General features: G+C 55.0%; 1 protein-coding gene across 1 annotated transcript in view; it reads left to right on the top strand.

Annotated features, from left to right (window-relative positions):
* LOC109461357 (kinesin-like protein KIF19) overlaps positions 1-10230 on the top strand; it is a 33331-nt gene extending 23101 nt beyond the window's left edge. The window contains exons 16-19 of the mRNA XM_074314005.2: positions 2513-2621; positions 3126-3464; positions 5111-5264; positions 10008-10230. Of these exons, the coding sequence (XP_074170106.2) occupies positions 2513-2621; positions 3126-3464; positions 5111-5264; positions 10008-10108 (703 nt within the window). The 3' untranslated portion in view covers positions 10109-10230. The remainder of the gene's footprint in view (positions 1-2512; positions 2622-3125; positions 3465-5110; positions 5265-10007) is intronic.
* Positions 10231-13233: the final 3003 nt, after the last annotated feature.

Genomic DNA, 13233 nt, shown 5'->3' with positions numbered 1-13233 from the left:
TCCTCACCTGGCCACGCACCACCATGCCCTGGGTTCCGGAAGAGGCTGGCCAACGGAGTCATGACCCTGGGGTGTCAGAGCCTCCGTTATGCCTCCGGAGGGTGTCCCGTGTCCCCGTCCTTGCAGGGATGTGTGAAGCATGAGCACATCCTAGGAGGAGCCCTGCCTGGAGCAAGTATGAGGTTGGGCAGCTGGATGCTAGAAAGACCCTTTTCACTTTGGATATGTTTTTGTTCCCTATTAGCCACGTACTCCCCCCCTCCGTGCTTTTCTTCCTCTTTCTCTCCTTTTGACTCTCGGCTTTGGCATTTTCCAACGCACCAGAACTTAGACTAGGAGGCTGGGCACTACAGGCTCATCACCTCGTTGGAAGTGTCCACATTTGCCAGTTGGTGTCACTGTCTTACTCAGCTGGGGCCGCTAAGAAAACACCACATACCGGGGGCTAAAACGACAGGAACTCATTTTCTCATAGTTCTGGAGGCTGGATGAACATTTAGATGCCTCCTGGGAAAGGCTCTCTTCGTGGCTTGCAGAGGCCACCTTCTTGCTGTGGCCTCATATGCTGGAGGGAGAGATTGCTCTCCTCCTCGTCTCATAAAGTCACAGTCCTGTGAGATCAGGGCCCCACCCTTAGGACCTAATTTTACCTTTGTTACCATCTAGAGACCCTGTCTCCAGATAGTCACACTGGGGGCTAGGGCTGCAACACGGGAACTTGGGGGGAGGTGCTGACACAATATGATACCTCCCTGTGGGGCTGGAAGTGCCTGACGTGGTGGGGACACAATAACTAGAGCTGCCGTTATGCTGACACCTCACACGCAAGGGGGTGGGGCAAGGAGGCTGATTAGCCTCTCATTGAAGCAGGACTCTGTGTAGGAACTGCGCTTCTTTCTCCAAATCTCTTCTAACTTTCCAATTGCTGTTGGCTCCGAGTCAGTTAGAATGCTTTTGGCTGCAAGTAACAGAATTCTCAAGGACAGTGAGCCAATCAAACAGATGTATATGTCTGAGGAGAATTTGGGAGGCGAGTAGACTCGGGCGGTTAATTTAATGATTTGGTGATGCCCATGGCCCTCGGTGTCCCCATCTCTCTGTTCTGCTGTTTCTGGCACGTAAATAATGTCTCCCCTTATGTCAAAGAGGCTGCCACAGCTCCATACATCACACCTTCATATAACCACATCTCAAAGAAGAACGGAGGGTCTGGGGTTTCTTTCTCATATGGGAGAAAAATCCCTTCCAGAAGCTCCCCCAGCAGATGTGTCCTAACAACCAAATGGCTGAAATGCAATGACATGTTCACTCCTCAGCCAGTTCCCCAGGAAGAGGGGAAAGGTGGACCGCAGCAGGCGTGGGCCAGCTGGGCCCAAATCACCCTGGGGTGCGTTACCCAGGGAGAAGGGGACGGCTGTCGGGCAGGCATACAGCAGTATCTGCCAGATCTAACTACGTATTGAGTGACTGCCAACTGAGCAGGAAGGACAACCCTGCCCTCAGGAGCTGTCCTGCAGGTGTGAGGGGCAGGTGGGGAGGGTAAAGCTTGCTCCTGACCCCAAGAGCAAATCTCGGCGATGTCTGAACTCTGGGCTGGTGCAGGAAATGTTATTGCCCGAGTCAGACTGGCCCTTGGTGGCCATTGCTCACCTCTCTGTGCTGGCTGGCTGGCATTCCAGCTGCTAGGCACCCAGTGGGTTGCCACATGTGGAAACAGTTCAGAAGGGCTCATTGCCTTGCCCAGGTTCATCGTCGGCAAGTGGGGTAGGCACTGAGGCCGGCGTTTGTGTCCAGGGCCCATGCTGCTGCCCCAGCTCTGCTGACGGTGCCCGGAGGCCTTGCCAGCGTGCAGAGCGCCTACACCCCCACAGGCCGTCGAGCTCCTACAGCCTTCCCAGGGGCGCAGGTTATTACCCTTTCCATTTTGTAGATGACAAAGCGGAGCCCATGGCCACTCATCAGGGATCCTGGGTTTGATGCTTCATGCTTTGTTCTTACACAGTCACTGGTGGACTGACCTGACGGGGCTGCTAGACATGCCCTCTCTTTTAGACAGTAGAATCGTAGGACCATGGACAGTTACAGCTGAAAGGCGGTCCAAAGGTCCCTTCCACATAAGGTCCTGTGCGATCTCACGTGGCTCTGTCCCACCCCCACCTCCTTACTGAGCCTTGAATGGGCCAGGCTGGTCCCTGCCCCACACGTCTGCTTGCTTATTTGGTGTGTGTCCCCCCCCGAGAATGCAGATGTGGTCAGGGCAGGGCCACACCTCTGTGAACCAATACACACCTGGCTCTGGGCTCAGGATGGGCCCGAGGAGGTGACCAGCATGTACCTGTTGGCTGCGTGAGCTGGGGTAAGTGCTCCCAGCTTGGCCCCAAACACAGCAGTGGGGCAGAGGCCACGTGCCCTGACCTGTGGGCCACAGTAGCCAGAGGTCCTGGCTCTGCTTTTCCTCTGGCTGCAACAAAAGCCTGAGGGGCCCTGGAGTGGCTCTGTATTTCTTCCACAGTGATGGTTACAAGTCATCGAAAGCAACACCCTCAAAAATGCTGGGAAAGCAGGACTCCCTCCTCCCTCCATCATCCCTCCGTGTCCTGCTGACGCCGCCGACTCAGGAGGTGGGTGTGTAGTGCCAACCAGGGCCCCGGGCTCTGGGAGGTCTCCCTTCCCAGTAGGGTCATGGGCCAGCAGAGCTGCACTGGGCCAAGGCAGGAGAGAAGCTTCCAGAAAGAGGACTCTCCGTAAGCAGCCATCACAACGATCATCAAAATTGTGTGACTCTGCTGAGGAGGTGCCCATGCCAGAGTGCTGGGTGTTAGGTCCCCTGGAGAAGACCCCAGCAGCGACTCTGGGATGGGGTGTGTAAATATCCGGACCCCTCAGCCCTTGGTGCCGTGACCCTGAGGCCTGAGTGCTGCTCTGTCAGAGAATGTCCTAGGCCAGAGGCTGCTTCTCACACGCCCTCCGTGGCCCTTGTTCCTACCCGCCCCCCAGCAATCTTTCCCCTCAAATCAACTACTTGCCTGAGTCACTGTCCCTGGGTCTCCTTCTGGGGGCCGCACCATGGGCCACAGGGACAGCCCGGGGACAGCTGGCCACCCGCTGGTGCTGGTGTCCTATAGAAGCCGAGCTCCCTGAGTGTGAAGCATTTGGGCTCCAAGCTGTGTCCCCTGGCTGGCCTGGAGTGGGGCACCCCAAGGACGGCAGCAGAGGCCCTCAAGGAGATGGCTGTCAGCACCAAGGCCATCACCCTCATCGCGGCCACCCGGCGCTCCAAGGCGCAGGACCGCGATGGCAGCTGCCACTCCTCCCCGCACCTCCCAGAGGAAGTAGCCTTGGACTCCAGGGCCCCGAGCCCAGCAGACAGGAGGTGGCCCCACACCAGCCCAGGCAGGGCCGGCTCCGTGGACAGGAAGGCCTGGAGGATGCAGTCACCCTCCCTCAGCTGGAGCGTGCGGCCGGTGGGTGGACACAGGCCCGGGCTTTCCTGTCCCAGGGGTCCCGCCAGACAGCAGGGCGGGAAGGTCAGGGACTGACCTTCACAAAGTCACAGAGGGTGAGGAGGGCGCTAGCCATGCCGAGGCGAGAGAGGACGTGGCCCCACAGGACACCTTCACCGGGACCTTCTTCCCTCCGCTCAGCGGCACATGGCACACATCCTCTGTGCCATAACAGTGGGCAGAGGGCTTCACCTGCTTTTTCCTTAGCTTTATCTCATAACTTTTCATGTGCCCCCTAGTAATTGTATTTTAACTTTAAAAAGGGACATTACTTGGTTCCAAAACACAGCAGCTAAATAATATTGTGCCTTGCTGGGCACTGACCCTGGGGCGCTTTCTTTTCTCGCCGTGTCTGGCACGACGCGGCACACACAGGCCCTCCGTCACTGTCTGCAGAGGAAACTGGCCACAAGCCGTCCACTTGTGGCCACTTGTTGTTCTCTGGTCCCCGTTAACTGGCCCTGTAGTTTGTCCTAAGTTCGTGACTGTTACACACAATCCTTTAGCATCCTGCTGGGAGCGGTGTTTTTCATTTTGAGTCACTTTCTTTGGATATGGGACAATGTTGGCCTGTGAAAAAGTCTCCACGACATTTAAGCAAAAATCTGAGAGCTCACAGCAGCGTGTCAGATTGATCACAGTGGCGTGAGAGTATGTTTGCCCGGGGGAGGGGCGGGTTCTGCACAGGTCGGGCCCCTGTGGAGGGGTCCTTCCTTCCTGGGGTTTCCTTCTCACTGTGCACTTGGTTACACAAACCGGACTGACGCTGAGGAGGCAGGCTAGTCTCTGGGCAGGTTGGCTGGGTGTCTTTCCACCTCTGCTGGATGTCCTGTGGGTGTCTGTGGATTCAAATTGGAAGTACTCTGGTGATTGCTCAGTGGAACTGAAGATAGGGCAGTGGGACAATAGCAAGGATAAGAGAAGGTGAGTGTAGTAGTTAGTGTCCTCCAGAGAAACAGAACCACTAGAGTGTGTGTGTGTGTGTGTGTGTGTGTGTACAGAGAGAGAGAGAGAGAGAGAGAGAGAGAGAGAGATTTGGGACGTGGCTCACGTGATTCTGGAGGTGGATGGACAGGTCCCAGACCTGCCCTTGGCCAGTTGCAGACCCAGAACAGCTGACGTTTCAGTTCAAGTCCAAAGGCAGGAAAAGCCAGTGCCCCCGCTCAAGGCAGCCCAGCCCAGGCAGGAGGAGTCTCTCCTACTCCCTGGAGAGTCAGCCTTTTCGTGCTATTCATGCCTTCAACTGATTGGACGAGGCCCACCCCACGAGGGAGGGCAATCTGCTTTATTCAGTCTGTGTATTTAAATATTAATCATTACAGTGGGTTTAGATGAGAACCCCATCCATAAGGGGTGGGTGGTGTTGAGAAGAGAAATTGGTGGAACAGTCAGGACAGCATCATCCATCCATTCTTCTTTGGGGGTTTAAGGACAATGTTAGCAGAGAGTCTGCCTGTTATGTTCACTGAGATACCCCGTGTGTCTACAGCAGTCTGGCACACAGTAGGCATTTAAGCAGTACATGGCTTCAGCTCAAGTGGCCTTGACATTCATCCCTTCCTTTCTGCGCCATACGCACTGCCCTGCTGTGTGATTTCTCCCTTCAGGCAACTGAGAAACTTCAACCCTGCACCCTGGAGCATGTGGCTGAGAGCCAGACACCGCCTGCCCCCCATCGGCTGTCAAAGTCCCCAGCGAGGAGCTTTTTCCCTGCTGTTCCTGTGGCCTCCAACATGAAACCCAGCCTCAGTTTCCATGCAGGTACAGGGTCAAAAAGAAAACTAAAAAAAATTGCATGTTGGCTTTTTTTGCACTCTGCCTCTCCCCCACCCCATTTCAGCTGTGAATCCATGGAAAGTGTGACAGTTGGGGCTGTTACCGGTTGTCTGCTCCTTGGTTTCGAGTCTGTAGGACAGTGAGAGGGCCAGGCCACTGGCTGCGTGAAGAGAAACGTTTACAGAGTGCTCAGCTTTGCTTCTGGCCCGCCTGACACCCCAGTAGGGTTTAAATGAGTAAAACTGTGCACGTACAATTGGCTGCCTTTATTCTGCCTGCATGTTTGACCCCTATGGCTTGGATCCTGGCTCCTGAGGTGGTCGTTTTTACAAAAATAATACATGCTCATCGTGAAAAGTTTGGGAAATAGGTAAAATTATAAATCAGATGCACTGGACACTGTCCCCATCCAGAAACGGGCTCTAGAAGATGACGCCTGTGTGGGTGACAGTGAGGTGACGTCTGCCCTTTACAGGACAGGGGTGTTTCCAGTTTGTCACAATTGTAAAGGGACAGTGGTGGCTGTGCGTGGCCCTCAGAGTGCCCAGCAGCTGGTACTGACCTCCAACCGGACGTGCAGGATCTGAGGCCCAGCGCTCCGAAAGGCCTAGGGCACCGACCACACCACACCCCGTGACCAGTGGCCTAGAGTCTGTATTTGGAAAGGTATCAGTCCCGTAGAGAGTGGGAAAGGCAGACAAGCAGGCTCGTCCTCCGCAGACGGCTGCGAGCGCTGGCCCGTGTCGCGATGACACAGAAACAGCTCACGTGTTTTGGCGCTTGTTGTGTGCAAGCACTTTACCAGTGTCGATCCGTTTGTGCTCGTGATAGTTCTGTGAGGTCAGGAACGACGATTATCCCGATGGACACACGGAGGCACAGAGAGGTTAAGGCACTTACCCAGGTCATACAGCTGGGAGTGGCAGAGTTGGGACTTGAAGCCAGGTGGGCTGGCCCCACAGCCCTGGCTCCCAACCGCACCTCCAGACGTCCCTTCCTGTCTTGTTTTATTGGCGTCTGTATTCTCAGTGGGACAAAGGAGGGGCGCTTCTTTAGGGCTCTTGGTACACACTTCAAGGATGGCGGGGCGTGTGCACACCCACACCTGCCTGGCTGGTGGGCGTGTACCTGACACACCTGACTCACAGCCATGCTTCCAGAGGCTTCTCAGAAATCTTTGATCTTGAGGACAAAACTCAGATTTATCTGTGATTTCTCAGTTGGGCTACTGTACTTGCCGGGAATCACGGAGGCCTGCAACAACTTAAAACGCTTGAGGAGTTCTTGACCTTCAGGAGGCTTGCTGCTTTACAAGCTTGTATCTTTCCTGCTCAGTAACAGTACGTGGGACAGAGAACACAGGCGTTAGGGGTGGGAACTGCGCTGCAGGGGCTGGTCTCAGGGCGTCTCTTCCCAGCAGGCAGGCAGGGGACAGTGCCTGTCCCCAGCCCCTCACGTGGAGGAGGTGAGGGGAGCCGTGAGGTGCCTGTGAAATAACAGGTGTGGTGTGTGGTGGGCCATAGCTCGGCTCAGGAGGTGACTTGTCACTGCTTAACCAGAGGCTCATCTCCTGCACCCCCCTCCCAGCTCCAGTCGCTGGAGCTCGAGATTCTGTCTCCTCTACAAATACGCCCCTTGGAATGTGTTTGCATAAATGATGAGAAAAAGAGTTTGCTTTCCCCAGTGTTTTGTCATGAAATTCCCACCATGTACAGAAGTAGAGGGAAAGCATGAGACCCTCCAGTGTCACTGTCTTCTGCCTATTTTGCTTGTTTGCTTCCCTGGAGCTATTTAAAGAAAATCCCATGTCATTTGCCCCATAAGTATTTCAAGAGCGCTCTCTGATGGCTCATAGTGTTATTACATGTCATAGCTAGGAAATCAAGCGCAATTCCCTAATATCATCTAATGCCCAGTTGTGTACAAGGGAAATCAGCCTTTTTCAGATAAAAATGAACAGACTGGAACTGGCCCCTGTACTTGGCAGGAAAGGGGTGAACGCTGGTCCACGGGGCCGCTGAGCCCTCCTTCCTTTGTGGGCTCTGAGAAAAGGCTGGACCCTCTTCCCTCAACTGTGTCTGCAGAGGGTCCCCATGGGGGGCAGGTGTTCTCACCCCTACACTGAGTGCTCCTGTGATTGAAAAGTCATAGCATCTTAGAGTGGATGGCCCTTCAAGATCGGTAGCCCAGCTGGTCCAGACGGTAAGGTGAGGTGGGGAGCGGGGAGCGAGGGAGCAACGTGTCGGGGTCACACTGCACGTTGGTGGCACAGCCAGGGCTGGGAACCCCGGGTCCCTCATGCTGTGCCTGGCTGCCTCTGAAGGAGAAAGAACACATTTGTACTTGGCAGGTGTATAGTGAGGGCCTGCAAGTGGCTGGGGCGGACCAGGTATCCCCTTTCTCTGGCCTGGGCGGCAGGTCTGTGTTGAAAACGGACCTCCCCAGGGAGGCCGAGGATAGAGCACTTACAATGTTTGCAGCGGCCTGGGCCCCCGGGAAGGCCCCTGGGCTGAGGTCCTGGAGTTCAGTCTGATTGCTCAGGCAGTGGTTTTGCTGGTCCCACATTCATGCACGATGTGTATTGCGTCTGGGGTGCGGTTACGAGCCACCACCCTGGTGCCTCTGAGAGGAGGGAACACGGCCACCACTGACAGTGGCACCAGGAGGAGTGAACGTGCTGCCGTCCTGGAGCCAAGTGAGGGAGTGGTGTGCCCGACTCTACCTCCCCGGCTCATCCCGGGAGCACAAAACTGATCCCAAATCCTTCTAACAAGTGCTTGAATTCTTCTATGTGACGACCCCAACCCCCCCTACACACACACACAAAGTAAGAGCCCCTTAATTACCATCCAGAGCAGCTTAGAATGCTCACACTGGAAGCAGCGATCGCAAGCCCAAGCCAGCAATTCCCACACCAAACCCAAGCCAGTGCCGGTCTGGTTGACCAGCAGCAGCTCTCAAAATAACGTGGAAAGTCACAGAAAACACAAAAGTGCAGCTTCTGCAAGAGGGAGACCTGCACACAGGTGCCTCCCTGCACACAGGTGCCTCCCTGCCCCCGGCCTTCGGAGCCTGACTCAGCCAGGAGCCTGTCAGTGCGTCTTCCTTTCAGACTGAACCACAGTGCGGGCCCGCCCCTTCTCGTCCATGCGCGCAGGGACGTTTGTTAGTCCCGTGCACCGCTGTGTGCCCAGGCCTCCAAGCAGCACCTGGCACAGGGAGGATGCTCACTAAGGAGGAGCTGAGTGGATGGGTGGACAGACAGACAGACGAGTGAATGAATGAATGAACGAATGAATGGTCCCCCTCTCACTGAGGCCAAGGGTGCTCCTTCAACACTGCGTTCTGTCTCTCTGGTCTCACTGTTTAGATGAGAACTCACTCCATGTACCTGAGGTCAGCTTCACCCTCCCCAGAGCCACGTGGCAGAGTGGCACTGGCCCCAGCAGGGCACCCCTCCTGCCCCGGGACATCCGAGGTCAGTGCCCGCCGCCTCCCCACCCAGTGCAGCCCCACAACCCCCACTGATGCCTTCCAGAATTCTCAGGCTGATCTCCATGGGGAAAAGTCAGGGGGTGACAGTGGGACACATCTGCCTCAGATGTGACGTTCAGCAAGCACTCCGTCATCGGCATCCCGCAGCCACATGCGGCCAGTGGCCACTTGATTGGACGCAGGTCTAGAGCACAAGCAAAGCCAAGCCACCCCGCTCCTTTCATCCAGAAGCAAGTGTGCTTGTTTTGCTTCATTTAAAATAACGTCTTGCCAGAGCATCTCCCAGAAACGTGCTGAGTTTCGCACGCTCTCCAGCAGTATTATGTGCTTTTACCATAACATCCCCGGCCTGGCGATTAGCCTTAAATCACAGGACGCAGTTTTGTCAGTGCCTCTCCTCTTCTTCCTCTTCCTTCCCCTTCTTCTGTTTGTGTATCTGGAAGCAGGAAGGTCTCCTGCATGTCTATTAAATCCTAGAGACCGTTTAAGTCATGTTACTATCCACATTCCTGCCATCCTCACCCCAGCCCACGGCACATATGGATAGGAAACCCCTTCTGGCATCACTGGCACTATTTTCTCACCCCCTGAATGAATACACAACCAAGCCATCTGGAAGGATGGGTATAAATCAGCAAGAGGCTTTTAAGGCCCACCAGGGAGGGCTGGGCCTATGCAGGAAGTTCTTCCTTATGTCTAACTTTAGTCCCTCTTGCTGTACCTTTAACTCATTCCCTCATGTTACTGTTTCAGAACAGGTTGAGAACTTCTTGTTATTATGCCTTTCTTTTTAAAGGTTATTGGGGAAAAGGTCTCAAGGGTGTTTACTAGCCATGACCTTAAGGCCAGAAGTGCCAACGGTGCACAGCCGGTTTAAACAACATGTCTTTGAATGTGAGGGACGGGAAGTGTTCCACAAGGGTCCCCGCACCCTAATGCGTGTGTCCAGCAGAGCGGAGTCCTGTGGACAGGCCTGGTGTTCCCAGAGTGGCAGAGGCCCACAGAGACTCAGAGTGCGGTTCAGGTCAGGAAGGGAAGGTCCCTTAGCCCAGAAGGTGGCGGGGGCATGGCAGGGGTGGAAGAAGGAGAAGAGCCCATGGGGGTCTGAGCTGAGTCTGGTGGGCAGCTTAGGCCAAGGCCAGGCACTCACGCTGGGCAGGGCCCCTGCCCGCTACCCCAGCCGGGACTCTGGCTGGAGTTTCCCACAGACTGAAGTCTACCCACCCCCTCCAGGATCCACAGACAGCGGGGGCCGACGCCACAGCCCACTGCCACCCAGCAAGCCTCACAAGCACCAGGGTGGCAGTGCCAAGAAGCCCAGAAGACCAAAGTAAAGACAGCGGCAGGCAGAGGTGGCAGCAGGTGGGGACAGGAGGAGCCAGGGGAAAGCCAGAGAGGGTGACCTCGGGCACTGGGGTCTCTTTGTCCCAAAGCTGGCTTGAGAGATGGGGCCCTGGTGGGGACACTTTGGGGGGCTTCCCACAGCCCTTTGCACCAGTGGCTATCTCACCATCCACCTTCTGAAGAAGGGCCACCCATGCAGTCAGAACCCCTCCCAAGGACCCCTCACGGGGAGCTTTGGGCCTCTTATGGGTGATTCTCAATCGTGGGCGCTCCTTCCAGGATCACTGCACACCCTGTTTTCTGCTCCAAGAGAAGGCTCTGTGTGGGCTGGGACAGCAGGCCAGCACCCTCCAGCTCAGGCTCCAGCGAGGGTGCCACTGGGGACAGCTGAGTGGCCGCTGGCAGGAGGAGAAGAATGTGTCCCCAAAGCCATGTATTAGTCAGGGCTCTCCAGGGAAACAGACTCAATAGGGGGTGTGTGGGCGCTTGCATGAGCGTACACAGAAAAGGGATGGGGGAGAGAGATGGAGGCATGATTGTGGGCAAGTCCAAAATCTGCAGGGAGGACTGGAGACCCCGGGAAGGGCTGATGCTGCAGCCCTGAGTCTGAAGGACGTCTGGAGGCAGGCCCCCCTCTTCCTCAGGGGACCTCAGCCTCTTTCTCTTTCAGCCTTCGACTGACAGGACGAAGCCCACCCTCATTGCGGAGGGTCATCTGCTTTACTTAAAGTCTACTTACTGATTTCAGTGTCAGTCTCATCTAGAAAATAAAGCTCCAGTGATGATTTCTTCCTGTCCTCAGAATGACGTAGTCACTTTTCTGAGCTCAGGGTATTGTCAGCCTTTGTGAGATTAAGGGCAGCTGGGGGGTCTTCTACTCTAACAAGACGGAAGGAAGGGTGGTCTGCCTGAGAGGTTCAGAGCGGTTCCCCTGTGTGTGTGGGAAGCTTCACTGAAGGTTGTAAGGTAATGAGTCTAAGACACCAGTCACCCTCTTGGGGACGCCACACTGCCTCTTAGCTGGTCTCCCAGCAGAAATGCTGTGGGGTCAGCACTTGCACGCACCGCGTCTCTCCCCACTGCCTGGCCAGCCTGGGAGGCAGGGGTATTATTTCAAGCATTAGAAAGATAGGAAACAAGCTCCCAGAGGCTGGAAGGCCTGCCAAGGTCACACAGCTGCTGGGTAGTTGCCCCAGCATTGGGGGCCAGTTTCGTCTCACTCCTGCATTACCCCCCACCCCCACCCCACAAGACAGAAACGAACACTGCAGTGAGCCTGGGGTGGGGCTGAGGCGCATGAGCTCAGGATTAGTCAGCAGGCTTCTCTTGGATTTCCTACCACCTGCAAAGCAGGTGAGTTGACTCTGCAATTCTCTACTTCTTTTTGTTTGTTTGTTTTTCTTATCCTATTGACACACTGATCCACAAGGAATCAGAATCTCCCAGCGGCCGCTATCAGTGGTAGCTGACAGTTCCTGGCCCAAGCCACTTTATTTCTATCTTTTTTCTGTTGCAACGCTGGTTAGGAAACCAGAAAGAGCTGTAGGCAGTAGTGGACATCGCAATAGCTCAAACTAAAACAGAGAGACTGAGCCAGGCTGTGGTCAGCCCTGGGGTGGCTGCAGCCTTTGCACAGGGACCCAGGGGCCCTGAACATGGGCTGCAGCCAACCAAGTTGCTATAGGGAAGGCAGCCAGCGGGGTCCACCAGCTTAAAGGAGCTCCTGGCCTAGAAGAGAGGGAGACGAAAGTCACAATGGGGGGTGAGTCCAGGGCAGAGCTGGCCTGCTCCCAGGTCCCTCATAGCAGGTGCCCTCCTGGTCACGGAGATGACTGTGAGCTCTGGCTCTGGAGCCCCGAATGTGGCTCCTGGTCCTGACTCTGTCACTGACACAGCCGAAGCTGGGTGTCTTTGGCTACTTGGTTAACTCCTCTGAGCCTCTGCTACGGAGGGGGTGGGGGGGTCTGTGAACAAGGAAGTACTATGTAGCTATTTCAGAGAGGGTAAGTAAAAACTAGGTATGTTGCTAATGTCAGGAATGTGTTTTTTTTAATTGAGGTGAAATTGACATGACATAATAAACCATTTTAAAGTGAACAATTCAGTGCATTTTGCACATTCACAATGTTGTGCAAACACCACTCTGTCTAGTTACAAAACATTTCATCACCCCAAAGGGGGACCCGTCCCCCATGACCCAGTGGCTCCCTTACTTAAAGTGGTGGTCTTTCTCTCAGCTCCAGGTCCTCTCTGCTGCAGGCCGGCGGCCACGACCTGAGCCTGTCCTGGCATACACCAAACGGCCTTGGAGCTTTGTTCAAATTCCCAAGGAGCCTTTCTCAGGGTGAGATTCTGGCTCCTGAGCACCTGAAGCCCTGTTTCACTCAAACAAACCTTTGTCACCCCTCCCTGGTGCTGGGGAGCACATGGGCAAACTTTAAAGTTCACAACATGCTTTCTCCTGGCACAGGGCCAGAAGTCTGGCTATAATTACACACCAGAATTTTGTTTTCTGTGTCCTACTCTTACTTGACCAGGGAACCCTTTGATCTTATCAAATGGTCACCCACAACCCTTGCCGCAGGCCACCATTTCAGAGGATAGTGTGGGAATTGTCGGCCCAGCAGAAACACGAGCTGGGCACCTCTGAGCACAGGTCTGCTGGGGAAACGATTTCACTGTACCTTCATCGCACCCACTTCTTCCGCACTTAGTTCGCCATACTTAGCAAAATCGTGGCTGGGGGAAGTTACATTTTAAAAGGCTTTTAAATGGAGGTATAATTTAGATATGACAAAATTGATCCCTTTGTACAGTTTTATGAGTTTTGACAAATGCCTCGCTATTTTGGCATCTCCCTGAGTGCTCCTGCGTTTTGCTGTCCAGGTGCCTGCCTGCTAGAGAAACCTCTTCCCAGGGAGCTTAGGGAGACGGAGGCCCCGGGAGGAGACCAGGGCTTTGAGAGGTTCGCTGGGGGCAGGGTAGAGGGCGCTGGCCTGACCGTGATCTAACGCCAAAGGGGACCTAATGCAAAGGAGAGGTCGGTGTACTTGGTGTTTTTTTGTCCTTCCCCTTTCGAATAGAAGCTCCAGGAGGCCGGGGCCTTGTCCCCCCC

The sequence above is a fragment of the Rhinolophus sinicus genome, chromosome 5, assembly GCF_057876585.1.
Source record: "Rhinolophus sinicus isolate RSI-liver-muscle chromosome 5, RSI-T2T, whole genome shotgun sequence".
NCBI lineage: Eukaryota > Metazoa > Chordata > Mammalia > Chiroptera > Rhinolophidae > Rhinolophus > Rhinolophus sinicus.
Note: the sequence above shows the minus strand (reverse complement) of the source record. Positions and strands in the feature narration are given on the sequence as shown.